This window comes from Crotalus tigris, unplaced genomic scaffold (genome assembly GCF_016545835.1).
Source record: "Crotalus tigris isolate CLP2741 ecotype Arizona unplaced genomic scaffold, ASM1654583v1 scf7180000017765.3138416, whole genome shotgun sequence".
NCBI classification, from domain to species: Eukaryota; Metazoa; Chordata; class Lepidosauria; order Squamata; family Viperidae; genus Crotalus; species Crotalus tigris.
Window position 1 is genome coordinate 584,212 of NW_024096620.1, and position 20,460 is coordinate 604,671.

At 40.5% G+C, this 20,460-nt stretch overlaps 1 protein-coding gene and 1 long non-coding RNA gene across 5 annotated transcripts in view; one reads left to right on the forward strand and one right to left on the reverse strand.

Moving 5' to 3' along the window:
• Nucleotides 1-20,460, forward strand: part of COL28A1 (collagen type XXVIII alpha 1 chain) — a 111,197-nt gene that overhangs the window by 82,654 nt on the left and 8,083 nt on the right. For all 4 annotated transcript variants that reach the window (XM_039341439.1, XM_039341440.1, XM_039341438.1 and 1 more), the window contains exons 27-30: nucleotides 15,362-15,430; nucleotides 17,118-17,186; nucleotides 19,962-20,042; nucleotides 20,221-20,256. In XM_039341439.1, the coding sequence (XP_039197373.1) occupies nucleotides 15,362-15,430; nucleotides 17,118-17,186; nucleotides 19,962-20,042; nucleotides 20,221-20,256 (255 nt within the window). The remainder of the gene's footprint in view (nucleotides 1-15,361; nucleotides 15,431-17,117; nucleotides 17,187-19,961; nucleotides 20,043-20,220; nucleotides 20,257-20,460) is intronic.
• LOC120307129 lies at nucleotides 472-18,409 on the reverse strand. The gene is made up of 3 exons (XR_005556455.1): nucleotides 18,356-18,409; nucleotides 17,105-17,175; nucleotides 472-517 (listed from the first exon to the last, which is right to left on the reverse strand). It is a non-coding gene; the product is annotated as an uncharacterized LOC120307129 (long non-coding RNA).

The following is a 20,460-nucleotide window of genomic DNA, read 5'->3' on the forward strand; positions in this document are numbered from 1 at the left end:
TGGCTGCTACTCTCTTGGAAAACTTTAATTGTAATCTACATTTTATAGATCAGAGTGATCTACTTTGACCATTTTATTGTTACACCTTTCTCACCTATTCTGAGAAATAATGAAAACACAAATTTGGACAAGATATTGGCCAGAACAACCTTAAGCTTGGATGTCTTTGTCTGTGGCCAGTTCCTTTTCTGATTTCTTTCCATGAAATTGTTTCATCTTGTCCCCAGTCCACAAGAGAGGCAGATTTAGTTAAATAGCATATTCTTTTTTATTCCAACACAATCCAAGGGCAGTCTGTTGATGTGTATAATTTGTTATATGTTGACACATCTTGGGTGCCTGCAGTGACATAAAATAGAGGGAGGATTTTAGTAATAGGAACAGTAAGTTTTATACTAGTATTTATAAATAGTATTTATTTATAAACAAATAAAATAAATGCAATGATCTTACTTCTTAGTAGCAAAGCTCAGCAGATGTCAGGTTTACTGGTTTTGCCAGTTTTTTCACCTATAACCTAAGAGCCAACAAAAGAAATGTGCAAGAGAGAGACATTGTTAAAGTTAAAGACAGCTACTTTATACGGGAATTGATTTTAGTAGTTTTCCTTACTGATTGTTGATCAGTGATGATCCTGGCCAAAATAGCTTAGGAATTAGATATATATGTTTGACTATATTTATCAAGAAACACATGAACAATACAGGTCACTTTTAAATAATTCAGACTACACTGATTAGTACTATAGAAAAATTATATGCTCATCATAGGATTAAATTTGCATCCCCTGTTACAAATAGCTACATTTGTTTGGGAAAATTCCTCCCGTCTGGATTCCTAGACTATAAGTGTCTTAAATGTTTGCATATCCAGTGACAACTATCCAAAATCCATCCATACAACATTTCTACATCTGATTTATTAGTTTTCCATCCCTCTATCACAAGCAATCATGATTAACTTTGGCCATATATCAGTGAAGGTCTCAGAGCACGTTGACCCAAAGAATACATTAGAAACTTTCATTTCCCATATAACTAATCCAATAGGTGAAAAAAGAAACAGAAGTAATGTAAGGACCCACCCCATCTTAAGAAGACAGAACTCTTGGAATAGCTCTTCCAACAGGAATCCTTTATTAAGAGAAAATGGTTGCAGGCATGCTAGACAGGACTTGGGGTTTCCTCCCCAGTAGTCCCACCTCTTCAAGTATCACAATTCCATCCCCTTTCTTCTTCCGTCTGGATGGATACTTCAGATAACTACATGAAAGGCAATTACTCTTCTTTGATATGTTAAAGCTTAGAGGCCACAATAAACACACATTCAGTCCTTTGAAGTGTGCTGAAGGAAGTGAGGGCCCTAAAGCCTTGCTCTCCCCCTTTTCTCCCTCTTATGGCAGAATCCAGAGAAGGCAGAATTGGGAGTTTCTATGTTTGATAATTAAAGATGAAATATAATTGGATTCTGACATCCGGCCCCTCTTAACAATAAGAGAGATCCACCTGAAAGAAAACACAAGTACAGGTTAGGCTTTTAGGATACTCTGTGTGAAACTTCTTCAATCGCTTCGGGGCTCTGACGTGACGTTTATGGACCCACTCATTTTGTGAGGCAAGGGAGGTGTTTCCAGGCAACTAGGTACTGAGTTGTTCCACGATATCTCCTAGAGTGGATCTCTTTGTGATTTCGAAGTGTTGTTCCCCCTCCACCATGATTGGAGGTGGTGGGGGGGGGATTTTTGGCCGTAGAGGTGACTGATGCTCTCTTTTCAGCAAGCTGCAATGAAAAACTGGGTGTATTTGCCTGAGGTTTTTGGGTAATTCTAATTCTACTGTTACTGGATTTATGATCCTTTTAATTGGAAAAGGTCCTATATATTTTGGTCCAAGTTTTTTACAGGGCTGTAGGGACTTTAGGTATTTTGTAGATAAGTACACCATTTCTCCTATAATGAATGGTGTAGGCTCAACCCTTTTTTTATCGGCTTGTGCTTTGTATGCCCGCCTAGCTTCATCTAGTGATTTTCTGACTATTGGCCAGGTGTTTTGTAGGTTTTCCATCCATTCTTTCAGTGAAGGGATCGTTGGTTCTTTTGGGGTTAACTCTGGCATAGGGTTGAAACTTTGGCCGTTGGCTATTTGAAAAGGAGTGTAGCCTGTGCTGGAGTGGACTGCATTATTGTAGGCAACTTCTGCAAAAGGAAGTAAGTCCGTCCAATCACTCTGTTGGAAATTTAAAAAACATCTCAAATATTGCTCAAGTACCGACTGGCAGCGTTCCGCTTGTCCATCTGTCTGAGGGTGATGGCTAGATGTCAGTCCCTGAGTGGTCCCTAAGAGGGATAAAAATTCCTTCCAAAATGTAGACGTAAATTGCACTCCCCTATCAGAGATGATGCGTTGGGGTGCCCCGTGCAATCTGTAAATGTGCTGGATAAAAAGTTTTGCTAAGGCCTTTGCAGTGGGAATTTTTTGGCAAGGGATAAAGTGCACCTGTTTGGAAAATAGGTCCGTGACTGTCCAGATAACAGTATTCCCATTGCTTTCAGGCAATTCCACTATAAAATCCATGGCTATTTCCCTCCAGGGGGCTGAGGGACTTGCCACTGGTTGTAACAGCCCTGGCGATTTCCCTTGCAACCTCTTTGCTGATGCACAGGTTGGGCAGCTGGCAACATAACTTTCTATGTCCTTTTTTATTGATGGCCACCAAAATTGCCGTTTAATTAAGTGTAAAGTTTTTACAAATCCAAAATGCCCTGCTGATTTTGTGTCATGGCAAAGTTGCATGAAAGTTAGTCTTTGAGTTGTTGGTATATATAACTTTTCCCCTACCCAAGGCAATCCGTCTCTCATTGTGCACACATGTTTGTTTTTCTGGAACCAATCATCTGTTTCCAAACTTTTTCTGAATTCAATCCCAGTTTGGCTGTCCAGTTGTGGTTTTATTTTGGCTTGGGTTCTTGTGGTTACTGGCGCTGCCAGTTGTGATTCTGCCATTATTGGTCTAGAGTCTGTGGTTCGTGCGCTGTTATATTGGGGCATGCGAGATAGTGCATCTGCCAGGAAGTTCTTTCTTCCTGGTAAATGTTTGAGCTTAAATTGGAATTGGTGAAAATGCTGGGACCAGCGGGCTTGTTTGGGATTGAGTTTCCTGGAAGTTTTCAGGGCTTCTAAATTTTTGTGATCAGTCCATACCTGGAAGGGGATTTTGTTGCCTTCCAGGAACTGTCGCCACGTGAGTAATGCCCAACGTATCCCATAAGCCTCCTTCTCCCATACGGGCCAGCGCTGTTCTGTTTCCGTGAGTTTCTTAGATGTATATGCACAGGGTTGCAATACTGCATCATCATTTTCTTGTAATAGCACAGCCCCCACTGCCACATCACTTGCATCTGCCTGTATTATGAAGGGCTTGTCCATATCTGGGTGCCTTAGTACTGGTTCGGCAGAAAAAAGTCTCTTTAGTCTCTCAAACGCTGCTTGGCACTCCATTGTCCATGTTAGTGGCTGGCTAGGTTTTACTGAGGATGTTCCCTTCGTTTTTAGTAAGTTGGTGAGGGGCAAGGCTATCTGTGCAAATGAGGGGATGAATTGGCGGTAAAAATTTGCAAAGCCCAGGAAACTTTGTAGTTGCTTTCTTGTGCGGGGTGGTGCCCATTCTAATACTGCTCTGACCTTCTCTGGGTCCATTTCAATGCCCTGTGGGGATATGCGATAGCCTAGGTAGTCTATCCTTTCCTGGTGGAATTCGCATTTTGAGAGTTTGGCATATAGGTGAGCGGCTCGCAGCTTCTTTAAAACCGCTCTGACAAGTTTGACGTGTTCTTCTTTTGTTTCGGTAAAGATAAGAATGTCGTCCAAGTAAACAAGGACCCCCTTAAACAGGTGCTCCCTTAGAACGTCATTGATTAATTGCATAAAGACTGCAGGGCCCCCTTGTAATCCAAATGGCAAGACTTTGAATTGATAGCACCCCATGGGGCAGTTAAATGCAGTCTTCCATTCGTCCCCTTCCTTGATTCTCACGCGATAGTAAGCTTCCCTTAAGTCTAGTTTAGAAAAAATTTTCCCTTTCGATAGGTGTGACAGCATGTCTTTCATGAGGGGCAGCGGGTATAGGTTGCTTTCACTGATTGTGTTCAGGGCCCTATAATCCACGCATAAACGTAAAGAGCCATCCTTCTTCTCTCTAAAAAGGACCGGGGCAGCCACTTTAGGCTTAGCTGGTTCAATGAAACCTCTCTCCAGGTTTTTTTTTATAAATCTTTCCATTTCCTCCTTCTCCTTTGGGCTCATGGAGTATAATCTGGGTTTCGGGAGTTTTGCCCCAGGCTTGAATTCAATGGTACAGTCTGTGGGTCGGTGGGGGGGAAGCTCATTCGCCCTCTCCTCACTGAAGACTTCAGCAAGGTCCCTATATTCCTCTGGTATTTCTGTTAATCTTTTTTCCTCTCCTATGGATGCTTTTTCTATTCTTGATTCTGGTAGCCTCTCTTGGGGTTTTAAGTCCATAGGGTCCCCCTTCGGGAATTTGATTTCTGTCGTCCTCCAATTTACCCAGGGGTTCCATTTTTTCAACCATTCCATCCCTAGAATCATTGGGCATTCCATACCTGGGGTCACCACAAACGTTAAGTCCTCTTCATGGTTGCCCAGGGAGAGGTGTATTGGCAGAGTGGCTAGGGTAGCTGGCACCCCCCCTGCTATGGATCCATCTAGCTGGCCAAATGAGATTGGTTGTTCCAGTCTCCTGGATGGGATGCCCAGATTCCCCACTAGTGTTGGGCTAATGAGGCAGCGGGTGCAGCCAGAGTCTATTAAGGCTTTCACCTTCACAGCTTCGGGCATGGGGGGGATTAATATAGTCACTGTTTTGAAGATGGGTGTGATGCGTCCACTTACCAGGGGTTCGCCTTCCGAGCTGTCATCTGAGGCATCCACCGTCCCTGTGGTGTAGGCTGGAGTTCTTTCCCCTTGGTGAGCAGAGGTGGGGTTTTCTGCAATTTCCATCATTTTCATGGCTGTTTCTTTTGGCTTAGCTGAATACCCTCTGGGTTTGTTGATTGGGGATCTGTCTGGGTTGTGCTGGGGGGCCTTTGAGCGGCATTCTACAGCTCGATGCCCTTCTCTTCCGCACTTGAAACACCCCATCTGCTTCTTGGCTGTATCCGATGATTTCACCGGTTGGTGTGTCAGCTCAGGCGGGGGGCGGCTCCATTGTTTTCCTCGGCGATGCCTCTTCAATATGTCGATCTCTGCTTCCTCTGCCAAGACGTACCATTCCTCAAGTCGATGTGGGTCTCCTCGGGGCAGGCAAGCATCATATAGATCATAGTTTAGTCCGTCTTTGAAACGGCCAAGGAGGATGTCTTCTGGCCAATTCAGTTTGCTGGCAATGGCTCGGAATTCTTGTGTATACTCAGCCACTGGGCGTTTGCCCTGCCTCATCGTTGTTATTCTTTCACGGGCTTTGCGATCAGCCAGGGGGTCTTCAAATCGTCTTCTCAACGAGGACATGAAACGGTTGAAGTTACTGAGTTCTGGGGCATTGGAGTCATGCAGGTTCACCACCCAATCTGCAGCTGGTCCATCCAGGGCAGATTGCACGATCCGGATGCGGGCTTTGTCGCTGGGGATGTCCTGCCCATATTCCTCCATGTAGCTGAGGACTTGGGTTAGGAAAAACCCCAAGCGTGTTGGCTCCCCTTTGAATTTCACCTCCAACGGTGGACGTCTTGGAATGGATCGGTGCCTCCATTGTGGGTGGTAGTGTCTTCCGTCCAGATTTCCATCTGTGGTCCGGTAGGGGGTGGGAGCTCCTGGATCAGTAAATGTCCCTGGGGTTGCAGGTTCCACGTCCCCCTCGGTGTCTCTCCCTTTGTGGCTCCAGGAACTGGGGCGGGCGTAGGGCTCAGGAATCTCCTCTCCTAGGGAGCTGAGAGTTCTCTTCATCAGGTCAATAGCTCTCTCTAGGATCCAGTCTGAGTACGGCATACAGCTTCCTCCCTCTTCACTTGCGTGCAGGGATTTCTCCATCTCCTGCTTCCATTCTGGTTGCTTGGTCCCCCGTCTCAGGGTCACTTTTCTTGATTCCTTTCCCCACTCGCTTTTCTTTCCAACGCCCATCGACCAGCGAGGCTTGTGGTCCTGTGTCTCCACCACTTCTTCTTCTGAGAAATCTGGCCTCTCGGATCCCAACATCTGGCAAGGTTCCAACTGGGTCAGCGGCTCTCTTTCCAGGGAGTTTTCTCCCTCTCTTGCTTCGTTGTCTGACATGGTAAATTTGTGCAAAATCCCCCGGCAAGGGTCTACCTTCCAGGTGGATTAATTTTGCAAGTCCTGTCTAATGTAAGGACCCACCCCACTTTGCATCTTAAGAAGACAGAACTCTTGGAATAGCTCTTCCAACAGGAATCCTTTATTAAGAGAAAATGGTTGCAGGCATGCTAGACAGGACTTGGGGTTCAAGCTCTCCCATTCAAGGTTTTAAGGGGTTCCCCAGTAGTCCCACCCAATCAACCCCCCTTCCAGTGATAGTTTCAAGTATCACAATTCCATCCCCTTTCTTCTTCCGTCTGGATGGAGACTTCAGATAACTACATGAAAGGCAATTACTCTTCTTTGATATGTTAAAGCTTAGAGGCCACAATAAACACACATTCAGTCCTTTGAAGTGTGCTGAAGGAAGTGAGGGCCATAAAGCCCCTTTGCTCTCCCCCTTTTCTCCCTCTTATGGCAGAATCCAGAGAAGGCAGAATTGGGAGTTTCTATGTTTGATAATTAAAGATGAAATATAATTGGATTCTGACAAGTAATCTGGAAAAACACAACAACAAGATAGCCAGTCCCCATATAATAACCTAACTGAGATCACAACTCCATTACTAAGTGAAATGATCATTAAGCAAAACATAATTGCCCACTTAGTGACAGTTTTTCCTGCATTGATCATTAAGTGACCACTTGCAATTGATAAGCAGCACATCATATGACCTTGTGATTTGGGAAGGTCATCAATGGAAATCACATGACTGCAAGATGCTGCAATAGTTATAAATGTGCAACAGTTGCCAAGCAATCAAATTGTGATCTTGTGAAGGCAGATATACTGTGACAGCCATAAGAGCAAGGACCAGTTGTAAGTCACTTTTTTCAGTGATGTAGATTCAAACGTTCACTAAATGAATTATCACTAAGCACAGTCTATTTGTAATGAGGAGGAGAGAGGTAGTGATATTTGTTAGATTTATAACTTACTTTTCCTCCAAGAACTCAAGATGATGTATGTGGGGATCCTTTTTCTTTTTGTCCCCACAACAGCAACACTGTGAGTTAGGTTATGCTGAGAGGGAATGACTAGTGCAAAATTACAAGTGAGTTGGACTATTTACCTAGTGTGCATATTTGATAAAATCCAAACAGAGCTAAAAGACCAGGCTTACTATGTAAAATTTGACAGAAACTAAAACTAATTAGGATATTACTAGAATATGAATCTTCATCATAAGAATGTATGAGTATTTATCCTTGTGATAATGCACAATGTGTATATTAAGTTTAAGGACTGTGGGCAATGGCAATGGTAAACAAAATTATTTCATCAAATGTAAATCAAAATAGCCTACAAGGAACAAAAAAAAGCAGGCAAAGGTCTAGCTACAAAGAACATAATATTAAAATAGGTACAAAAGACAGAGATAGCACTGAACAAAATAGAAACCAAAGCACTTAGAAAGAAGGAATGCTTAGATAAGAAAAGCCAGATAGGTATACCTGGCTAAGGAATAATAACTATGGTAAGGTCTGTGTATATTAGTACAATCACCAATTATGTACTAGTTGCAATGTTCTCCAGCTGCCAAAATAGCCAATGTAGTATTGGGTTGCATTAATAAAAGTACAATGTCAAAATCAAAAGATGTGTTAATGCTAGTCTATGTGCATTGCTCACACTACACCAGGAATATTACCGTAAATGCCGGCGTTTAAGGCGACTTCCGCGAGCGCTGAAATCAGCGCCAAAGACAGGGGTCGTCTTATACGCCGAGTCGTCTTATACGCCAGAAATACTGGTAGTTTCCGGTGTATAAGATGACGTTCTAGGAATGCGGCCCGGCGATAAAGACGGGGGTCGTCTTATACGTCGGGTCGCCTTGTACGCCGGCATATACGGTATGTCCCATTTTTGTCCATACAAAAATAGTTCTGTGGAACAAGAAAGAGTGCATAGTAGAACAAGAAAGATAATAATGGGCTTGGATGCTAAATGCTACGAGAGGTTAAAGGACTTGGTAATTTTAGCCTAACGAAGGGAAGACTAAATGGATATATGACACCAGTCACCTCACACACATATTGTATAAAGGGATTTCAGCCGGAAGAAGGTATGGACTTATTATTCAGAGCACCCAAGTGCAAGACAAGGATCAGCAGGTAGAAACTTAACACAGAGAGATCAAAACTTGAAATAATGTTTAAAGCAGTGGTTCTCAACCTTTTTAATGCCGCGACCCCCAACCGGTTGTAAATCGAGGACTACCCAACTGGTCGTAAGTCGAGGACTACCCAACCGGTCGTAAGTCGAGGACTACCCAACCGGTTGTAAGTCGAGGACTTTCCCTGCCCGGGAGCGCTACGCATGAGTGGTGCCGCCCCCTGTGCCGGCCAAGGCGTAGCTGGCAAGCGGCAGAGATGGAGCAGGCCAACCACTGGCTGGGCCACCAGCTGGCCCAGCCCAAGGGAGGTAAGGCACCCACCGGGCCCCACGCGCACCAGCAACCCTCCCTGCGCCCGCCGATCTCCCACCCCTGGCCCTCTTTTACTTACATTTTTAGTAGTTGCTCAGCAGGGAGGGGTGGAAACTTCCAGACAGCTCACCTTCGCTGCAGACAACTTGCAGCACCAGGCTTTTGGTGGGCTCAGCAGGGCAGAGACAGCCTGGACAATTTCTATTGGCTTTTGAAAGCCAATAGAATTAGATTCTATTCAAGAGAGTCTATTCTATTGGCTTTCAAAAGCCAATAGAATAAAAGGGAGTAGCACAGCTAAGGAAAAGGGGGAAAAATGGTAGACTGCGTTGTTTGGCAACCCCCGTGAAATGGTCGTTCGACCCCAAATGGGGTCACGACCCATAGCTTGAGAACCACTGGTTTAAAGTTATTAAATAGTGGAATATCCTACCCCCAGTGATGCTCCATCACTGGAAGTTTTCAATAAAAAACTGACTTTCTGCAAAATGGCATGAATTTATCTTCACTGATTAAAGGACATCAAGGTCCTTTCTAACCTGTGATTCTATGATTCTAAGATAAACCGAAAAAGAAAGTCACAGAATTATATCAAACTGGGATGAGTAAGGGATCAACAGTATGGATAATCTTGTCTGATGGGAAGATTTTGGTCTGTTTTTATATTGTTATTTTTATTGATGTGAATGTCCTAGGATCATTGTGTGAGATAGGCTGTCATTGTATCTCTGTGTGTACATGTCTCTGTGTGTGTTGGGTAGGAATAATTTTGATATTTGTGAAATGACAGCAATATAAAATGTTTGAAGCAAATCATCCAGAGACAGACCAGCAGAATCTACTTTTACTTCAATATAATAACATTGTAAATTTATCAAAATTTTACTGGTTTTCTATTTTCAAAATTGACTGGAAGACTTAATAAATAATAATAATCAGAATAGAGCTGGAAGGGACCTTGGAGGTCTTCTACTCTAGCCCCATGCTCAAGCAGGGGTCCCTATATAATTTCAGACAAGTAGCTGTTCAGTCTCTTCTTAAAAACTTAGAGTGATGAAGCACCCACAATGTCTAAAGGCAAGCTGTTCCACTGGTTCGTCAGTGTTAGAAAGTTTCTCCTTAATTCCAGGTTGCTTCTCTCCTTGATTAGTTTCCATCCATTGTTTCTTGTCTTGCTTTCTGGTGTTTTGGAAAATAAATCGACCCCTTCCTCCTTGTGGCAGCCTCTCAAATACTGGAATGCTGCTATCATGTCCCCCTTAGTCCTTCTTTTCTCTAGTCTGGCCGTTCCCAAATCCTGCCACCATTCTTCATATCTTTTAGTCTCCAGACTTTTAATCATCTTAGTTGTTCTTCTTTCCATTTTTTTTCAAAGTCTCAACATTATTTTGTAATGTGATGACCAAAACTAGATGTAGTATTCCAGATGTGGCTTTATAAAATAGTATTAATACTTCACGTGATTTTGATTCTGTGTCTGTGTTTATACAACCAAGGATTGTATTAGCTTTTTTGGCTGCTGCCACACACTGCTGACTTACGTTTAAGTGATCATCCACCAGGACAGTGATGGCGAACCTTTTAGAGACCGAGTGCCCAAACTGCAACACAAAACCCACTTATTTATTGCAAAGTGCCAGGGCTGCATCAGCATTGTGATTCCCTCAGGGAGGGTGGGGTGTGTGGCCCACTGGGTGGGCGTGGCCAGGGTGGTCATAGCAGACTGGGTAGGTGTGGCCAGGTAGGCGTGGCCACCTCGATACTCTAACTTAGGGGTAGTCAACCTTGGCTCTTTTATGACTCGTGGACTTCAACTCCCAGAATTCCTGAGCCAGCACAGCTGGCTCAGGAATTCTGGGAGTTGAAGTCCACGAGTCATAAAAGAGCCAAGGTTAACTACCTCTGCTCTAACATCTCTACTCGAGCTTGCTAGCCGGCCATTTTGCCTGCTTTGTGCTGGGCGGGGCTGCTGCTCCAGGTGGCAGCAGCCTAATGGACCTGCACGAGCTGCTAGTAGCTGCAGTGTGCGTGCCCACAGAGAGGGCTCTGAGTGCCACCTCTGGCACACGTGCCATAGGTTCGCCATCACTGCACTAGGACTTCAAGGTCTCTCTCACAATTACTTTTTTTGAGCCAGGTTTCACCTAATCTGTATTTGTACCTTTGGTTTTTCCTGCCCAGGTGTAAAACCTTGCTTTTCTCCACATTAAATATCATTTCGTTGGATAGGGCCCATTGTTCAAGTCTGTCAAGATCTTTTTGGATTTTGAGTTTATCTTCTTGGGTGTTTGCTATTCCTGCCAGCTTAGTGTCATCTGCAAATTTAATGAGATACCCTTCTATTCCCTCATCTAAGTCATTTATGAAGATATTTTTTTAAAAAAATTGTGTTATTATTTTAAAAATTTAATTTCTACATTGAATAATGTGTTGTCTAGGTATATAAGTATTAAAATATAATAATCATCATATTCATAATTTATCAAAATACAATCATATACTAGGAAATAGCAATCAAAATATTAAAAATGGTATTACCCACATTAACATTAGTTATATAACAATCAAAATATTTACTAATCCATTATAAATCTTGCTCACATAATCCACATATTCTCATATTTCTAACATTCTAACTTCTGTTTTTATCAGCTAACCATTGGTAAAATAAGTCCCATGTCATATAATATTCTGTTTCTTCTTTTTCTTTAATTTTTAATGTTAATCTATCCATTTCTGTGCATTCCAGTATTTTTTTAATTATATTCTCCTCTGTAGGAGTTTCTTCATTTTTCCAAAATTTTTCATATACTATCTTAGCTGCTGTTAAAATATGTAAAACTAAATAATAAGAATATCTCTGGTTTTAAATCTATATGTTGTTTTGTCATTGCTTCCAACCATACATGAATTTTATTCCAATATTTTTTTGCTTTGGGACATGTCCACCACATGTGGTAATACGAACCTGGTATTTGATTGCATTGCCAACATTTAGCAGATTTATCTTTATATATATTTGAAAATATTGAAGACTACTGGGCCTAAGACAGAACCTTGTGGTATCCCACTGGTTATTTCCCTACATATAAATGTAGTACCATTAAGGACTAGTCATTGAGTATGATTTGTCAGCCACTTACAAAACCATCTGGTGGTGATGCTGTTTATTATTCTATATTTTTCTAACTTACCAAGAAATAGGTTGTGGTCTATCTTGTCAAATGCCTTGCTGAAGTCTAAATGCCTTCAGTAAGGCATTTGATAAAGTAGATCACAACCTACTACTTGATAAGATAGAAAAATGTGGGTTAGACAGCATCACCACCAGATGGATCCGTAGCTGGCTGACCGGCTGTACTCAGCATGTGGTCCTCAATGGAACCGCATCTACATGGAGGCAAGTGTGTAGTGGGGTGCCCCAGCGCTCTGTTCTGGGCCCAGTGCTCTTCAACATCTTCATCAACGATCTGGACGAGGGGATAGATGGGGAAATCATCAAATTTGCAGACGACACCAAACTGGCAGGAATAGCCAACACTCCAGAAGACAGGCTTAGGATACAGAAGGATCTGGACAGACTTGAACACTGGGCGCTATCTAACAAAATGAAATTCAATGGTGAAAAAAGTAAGGTTCTACATTTAGGCAAGAAAAACCAAAAGTACAGGTATAGTATAGGGGGTACCTTGCTCAATAGTAATAACTGTGAGAGGGACCTCGGAGTCCTAGTGGACAATCACTTAAATATGAGCCAGCAGTGTGCTGCAGCTGCCAAAAAGGCCAACACAGTGCTGGGCTGCATTAACAGGGATAGAATCAAGATCACGTGAAGTATTAATGCCACTTTACAATGCCTTGGTAAGGCCACACTTGGAATACTGCATCCAGTTTTGGTCACGACGATGTAAAAAAGATGTTGAGACTCTAGAAAGATTACAGAGAAGAGCAACAAAGATGATTAGGCTAAAGCATATAAGGAAAGGCTGCTGGAATTGGGTATGTCTAGTTTAATGAAGAGAAGGATGAGGGGGGGACATGATAGCAATGTTCCAATATCTCAGGGTTTGCCCCAAAGAAGAGGGAGTCAAGCTATTTTCCAAGGCGCCTGAAGGCAGGACAAGAAGCAACGGGTGGAAACTAATCAAGGAGAGAAGCAATCTAGAACTAAGGAGAAACTTCCTGACAGTTAGAACAATTAATCAGTGGAACAACCTGCCTCCAAAAGTGGTGAATGTTCCAGCACGGGAAGTTTTTAAGAAGAGACTGGACAGCCATTTGTCTGAAATGGTATAGCGTTTCCTGCCTGAGCAGGGAGTTGGACTAGATTTGTCACTTTGTCAAAGAATGAAATAAGATTGGTTTGACATGATCTATTTTTAACAAATCCATGCTGGCTACTAGTTATAATTTTATTTGCTTCTAAATGTTCACAGATGTGTTTTTTTATTATTTTTTCCAGTATCTTCCCAGGTATTGATGTCAGACTAATTGGTCTGTAGTTTCCTGGGTCTGTTTTTTTTTCCTTTTTTGAAAATGGGAACCACATCAGCTCTTTTCCATTCCTCTGGTAATTCCTCAGTGCTCCATGATTTTTTAAAGATATGGTACAATGATTCTGAGATAACATCTGCCAGCTTCTTCAGAACTCTGGGATGTAATCTGTCAAGTCCTGGTAATTTATATTCATCAAGGTCGGATAGGTGTTCTCTTATCATTTTCTTGCTTATTTTAATTTTTGTTTCTAGTCCATCTTTTACACTTATGTTTTTTGGTAGGTTGGTCTATAGCAGGCATGTCAAATTGTGACATCACGTGACATCATGTGACGTTTAACAACTTTTTCCCCATTGCGGGCAATGAGGTGGGTGCAGTTTCAGCATGACGCATCCATTCGGCAGGCTGGAAGTTTGACATGCCTGCTCTATAGTTTCTTGTTGTGTGAAGACTGATGTAAAGAATGAGTTGAGCAGTTCTGCTTTCTTTCTTCTGCCTGTTACATCCTTGCCATCTTCTCTCTTTAGTGGACTGACTGTTTCCTTGACTTTTTTTGTTATTTATATGTTGAAAGAGTTTTTTTTTCAATTATCTTTGACTTTTGTTGCAAGTATTTGTTCATTCTGAGCCTTTTCCCTTCTGATTTCATCCTTGCAGATTCAGGCTCTCTGCTGATATTTTGTCTTAGTTATGTGTTTCTCTTTCCATTATTTGTACTTATTCTTTTTGTCTTTCAGTTTATTAGAGAGATCTTTGTGCAACTATTCTTGAATTTCTTGTTTTTCTTTTTTAGTGATATTGTGTTGGACTGAGCTTTTATGATTGTATTTTTCAGTATTTCCCACGCTTTTTGAGTTGTTTTCCCCTTTAGGATTTTTATCCATGAAATTTTACTTAGACTTTCTCTGAGTTTGTTAAAATCAGCTCTTTTAAAGTTTAAGACACTGGTTGGATTATATTCTATTTTCTGTATTTGCATTATATTGAATTCCAGTATGACGTGGTCACTCTTGCCCAAGGTTCCAGCAGTTTCAACTCCCTTTATCACTTCTTCTCTATTAGTAAGAATTAGGTCTAGTATAGCTTTACCTCTAGTTCCCTCCTCTACCTTTTGGGTGACAAAACTGTTAGCTAAGTTGGTTAGAAATCTGTTCAATCTCCCACTTGCTGTAGTGTTTGTCTCCCAGTTGATATCAGGGTAGTTAAAGTCTCCCATTACTACTGTGGTATGTTTCCTACATACATTTGTTAATTGATTGGCAAAGAGTTTATCTATTTCTCCTGCTTGGTTGGGTGGCCTGTAGTACACGCCTATAGCAGAAACTGAGTGCCCAAACCACAACCCAAAACTTACTTATTTATCACAAAGTGCCAGGGCTGCATCAGCATTGTGGTGCCCTCAGCGGGGTGGGCGTGGCCCATTGGGTGGGCATGGCTGCACTTGTCACAGCAGACTGGGCAGGCGTGGCTGGGGTGAGCATGGCCACCTTGATATTGCTCATGGGGAGATGCCTATGGGGGCCAGGCAGGGTTGCGGGAGATTCAGGGGGTCTCTGGTGGGTGGGGTGGTGGGTAGGAGGCCCAGCATAGATGGGAAGGAGGCACGCAATCCTAGCTGGGACTGGGGGGCCATGGCACTGATGGGGATCTGGCTTTTCCTGCTCAGAGTGGCCTTTGGCTTGCTGGGTGTGGGCATGCTCTACCACCTTTACTCGAGCTTGCTAGCTGGCTGCTTCACCTCCTTTGTGCCGGGTGGGGCTGCTGCTCCGGGCAGCAGTGGCAGCTTAATGGACCTGCACAAGCTGCTGGCAGTGGCAGTGCGTGTGCCCACAGAGAGGGCTCTGAGTGCCGCCTCTGGCACCCATGCCATAGGTTCACCACCACTGGCCTATAGCAATGTCATTCTGTTTTCCTTTTATATTGACCCATATGGATTCTAGGATGTTTTCATCCTTGGTTTTGTGTATTTTTGTACACATGTAGTGATCTTTTATGTATAATGCAATTCCACCTCCTCTTTTGTTGGGTCTGTTTCTTTTGACTTCTAGTGAGGTTTGGGAATTTCTTAAAAAGTTTTTCTGTTACCCCCCCCCCCCTTTTTTTTTTAAATAGGGTATTATGGGGCAAAAGGGTTTTCCTGGATCTCCAGGTGCTCCAGGAGATAGCATACAAGGAAATAAGGTAAGAATATTAATGCTAGGGAAGGCTTTTGAAAGTAAATTATTCCTTCCATGTTTTGCATAGATATTTGTTTTATTACTGCCATTTCCTTGAATTTTAAAACTCCAACTAATTGATAGATCTCAAATCAATCACAATTATATCAACTTAAATTCTTAAATATATCCTAATACTATGGCCCTATTTTTTAGAGGATAGTCCAGCATCAATAGCTAAAATATTGCCAGGAGGTCTTCTTGTATGTGAAAATATTCCCTGTTTCAAGGTGGGGAGCTAGTTGCCTTCTAGATGTGCTTGAATTAGAGTTCCTATCAGATTCAGCCAATGTGATTTAAGGTACAAATGTTGGGCCCTGTAGTTTGACAATATTTGGAAGGTTAGCAGATCCATACTCTTTATTTAAAGGGTTAACAATTGTAACTGAATTTAAGACAAAGAAAGAAAATAGATAGCCTAAAAGTACTAATCAATATTAAGACTGACTTTCCCATTATGATAACATAGTAGTCCAAATTTGTGCCAATGTATACAAATTAGCATGTGCAAATAGATGCCTGCTGAGATTTAGACAATCTGAATTTTGTGGAGTTGATTTATAACTATTAGGGAAGACAATGATCTAACTGAATATATCCTTGAACATTGATATAGACTATCCCCCCTTCTTTCTTTCTCTTTCATTCTTTCTCTCACTCTCTTGCTTTTGTACCTTAAAATTCAATGCCAAAAAGTAAAAAAAAAAAAAAAAAAAACCACACACACAAGCCATTTTGTCTCCACTATTATCTATAACGACCACAAATGCTTTTCTAATTTCTTTAGCAAACTTATAATGAGAAAAGTAGTGGTGAAGAGAACTTCTCCCACAATTTCTCAAGGGCAGAATCCCTCCTTATATTGCCACTATTGTTGAAAAAGCCCAAAGCAAGGGAACCTGCTGCAGAGCTCTATTTTTATTATTTGCAAAAGATGAAGAGATATTTGCATCTGTCAGTTTTCTGGGGAAATGGTCTCATTTAGCCAAAGGGATATGAGAATTCTGGCTTTCCTTGTATTTTCTTAAAACCCCAGGATTCAGCTGTTTGGAGATTTTTCAAAAGAAAATTGCTTCCTGTTGTTCAGTAACTATAGCATTATAAAACACCTATGTTCCAGTCCTTGAGCTTGTAGATATGAAACTGTTCCCTGGAAACACAAATCCACAAATCCATAATTGTTTGAGTTTTGTTTATATTAACTCAGTGGTTCTGTAGGCAATTGACATTGAAGCTGTGCTATTGAGAGAAATATAATAACTCAAACCTCAATAACTATAGAGAAGGTTCTTATATGTTTGCTTTCTGTAACTTTAATAAAGATTGCTATTTAACAGACATAGTTATAGGTACATTGAAGTCCACGCTCAAGAGACATAAAGCTAAATCACTTCTTCATTGGAACATAAAATGACTTAGAATCAGGCCAAAGACTATGCACCTCTATACGCTTAATTTCCATCAGCTCAGTTGGCAGAGCCAGTGATCAAACATTATGAGAATTAAAGGCCAGCCTTTTCAGGATCTACAAAATCCTTTCCCCTAAATAAACACAGAAAGCGAAGATTTTTTTTTAGCCTGATAAATATTATGGTACAAAATAGATCTTTTGCAAAGATACATTTGGAATTACTCTTACGTATTATTTTCAGGGAGAGCAAGGAATTCACGGTTCACCAGGACCAAAGGGTTCCATAGGAGTTGGATTACCTGGTCCAAAGGTAAGAAGTTTGCCCTTTAGTAATCAATTAGATTAAATATTCATTGTATACTTTATTTAGAAATATCTTAAATACTAATGGCACTTTTTCAATTATCTTTCTGAATAAAATTTCGTATTGTTTGTAGGAAAGTTTTCCTACAGTTTTTTTTTTTAAAGGGCAGGTATATACATGTAGTCCTCAGCTTATGACCATTCATTTAGTGATCATTCAAAGTTACAACACCATTGAAAATATGCCTTGCAACCAATTGTTACCATTACAACCATCACAGTATCCCCACAATCATGTACCGTATTTTCCAGTGTATAAGATGACTTTCTAAAGCCTGAAAATCTTCTCAAAAGTCAGGGGTCGTCTTATACGCAGGAATATACGGGTAGCTGTTCTCTGAATTTAAAACCAATCTGCCCCCTAGTGGCCAGCCCTATTTTTTTACAGAAATAAGCATTAACAGGACAAAGCTTTCTAGCAGCAAAGGAGCTCCTATTGTGCTCATCTATAAACAGAAATTCAATATTGTACTGTATTTTTTGGCATATAAGATGACTTTTTAAAGCCTGAAAATCTTCTCAAAAGTTGGGGGTCGTCTTATACGCCCAGTTGTCTTATACGCCGGAATATACTGTAATAAAAATTTGATAGCTGGGCATCTGGTATGTATTTACAATGGTTGCAGTGCCCTGGGGGGGTGTCTTGTGACCATCATTTACAACCTTCCCAGTTGACTTCCAGCAAGCAAAATCAATGGTTAAAGCCAGATTCATTTAAAGATCACATGATTCACTTAACAATTGAACTGATTTGCTTAACAACCATAGCAAAAAAAGGTCATAAAATGGCTGCAACTTACTTAACAATCGCCTTGCTTAACAATGGAAATTCTGGTCTCATTTGTGGTTGTATGTTGAGCACTACCTATATACAAATCAGAATTTCCTCCTCAGTTTTTATTCGGGACAAAGTTTAAAAACGAATAAGCATTTTTGTCCCCTAGATTAACTTTGGAAACAATGAGTCGTGATTACAATGGGCAACCGTATTTTGTTTCTTGAAAAAAATATCAAAACATTTCCTGCAACAGAGGAATAAGGTGACTGCTGTGCTTTTATCACGCAATCAACCTGCTTCATTTACAGTGACCAGTTTATTTATTTACTTGGACTTACTTGTTGCTGATTCCCATGGGCTCTGAATGGCTTATAAATTGCCAGAGATAGGATTAGAAGCATTGCATCACTTTTGTTAATTATTTGTTTCTATTGGCCATGCTATCTCTAGTTTAGGATAAACTTTCATATCCATAGAAGCTTTCCTGAAGAGCCAGGTTATTTTTTCAGGTTTTCTTTCCTGCATTCTGTTAAAGAAGAAAAGATTCAAAGCTGTAGAACAATCTTGATTGATAACTTCAGGGATTATTCATCTAAAAACACATAAGATTCTTGCCTATCATCTTATGGATGGATTACATAAAATTAATATTAATACTGAAAAACTAAAAATTAAAATGCTAATAACTATGCTATGATTTTTTAGAACCAAATCATCAGCTTTTTGAGGTAGATCAATTAAAAAGCTGTGCAAATATCACAAGAATCCTTGTTGAGATGGGAAGCTACAGAAACCAAATAAATAATTAAATTGTTGTATGGTATAATAAAAGAGAAAAGAGACTGCCAAAGGCAAAAAGGGAAAGAAAACAAATATGATATCAGATGAAACAGTGGTAATTGCCAAGAAAACCGAAGCCAAAAAAGACAAAAGATTTCAGGAAGAAATCTTGTTATTCAAGAATAACTAGAAGAGAAAAGAAGCATTAGTATGACATCGGTAAATCCACTGATCGGTAAAGCAGACACAGAAAAACAAAGTCTTCTCAAAGTTTTCCAAATTGAGAAGGAGGTTTCAGGCTTAGGAAAATATAGTAAAGGATGCCAACGGGCAATTGGTAACTGATTCAAAGAACAGCAAGAGACCATGAGTTCAAGTCTCATCTTAGCCATGAAAGCCAGGTAGGTAACTTTAGGCCACTCTTAGGCCACCTCATAGGGTTGTTGTTGTGGGGAAAATAGAAGGAGGAAGGAGTGTTGGATATGTTTATCATCTTGAGTTATTTGTAAAAATAATAAAGGCAGAATAAAAAACAAACACAATTCTGTACAATAAAGATGTCACTGTCCAAGATACATTAAACTATATTCCTTATTTACATTATGTACTTTAGTATTAAAAGATGAAATTAGACCAGCACACTGCTCATTACTAAGTTGGAAAGCTACAGGAATTGATGGAATATCTGCAGAAATACCGCAATCAACAGAAGAACCAATAAAATGTCTAACCAAACTGTGCCAGCAAATCTGGAGAATGACCCAGTAGCCATCAGATTGGAAAAGATCAATTTGCATACCAAGATCATGCAAAGAAGACAGTGTAAACATTAATACTAATGAACTTCAAGGAACATAGTAAAAAAAATGATGTGATGTGTCTAAACCTACAAAGACCACCTATTAATGAATAATTAATAGATTTAAAGAAAAAAAGCTAAATATCAATTGTACTTTATTGCAGTGATTGTGCAGAAAAATGCTAGGATATATTATTTATATCTATAATAGTTATTTTATATTTATTTTATATAGTTCTTTCATTCTAGCTACTTTTGATTTGCATAAGTCAGCACCTTTCTTGCATCAAAATAATATTAAAATACTTCAGATATGTCGTCCTGTCATTCATTCACATAATTAAAAGAATGTTCTATCTTTTTAGGGTGACTATGGAGAGAGGGGAGAACAGGGAAAGAGAGGTAACAAAGGAGAAATTGGAGAGCCTGGCCCTCAAGGACCAAGGGTAAAACTTAAATATTTCACATTGACTTGGATCTAGATTAGTTATATGAAAAGTATCTACAGTATCAAAAGGACTGTAGTACATTTGACTTACTCTGGAACCAACTCTTATTTATATTACACAACAACTATATATTGCATAAGACTATAAAATAATATGCCATTTATTTATATTTCAGGGATTTTTAGGACAAAAGGGTGAACCTGGTCTTACTGTAAGTACATCTGTCATTTGTTGACATCAAAATAGTATTTTATATTAAAAACCACAATTAGCCCAGTTTAGGTATGTCCTTTGCATAGGTGTGAAATTAGAATGGGTACAATCAGCCTCCTATGCTGATAATAATCTCAGGTATTATGCTAACAGATGCAAATAATATTTCATTCACCATTGATGTTGACTCAGAAGATACATT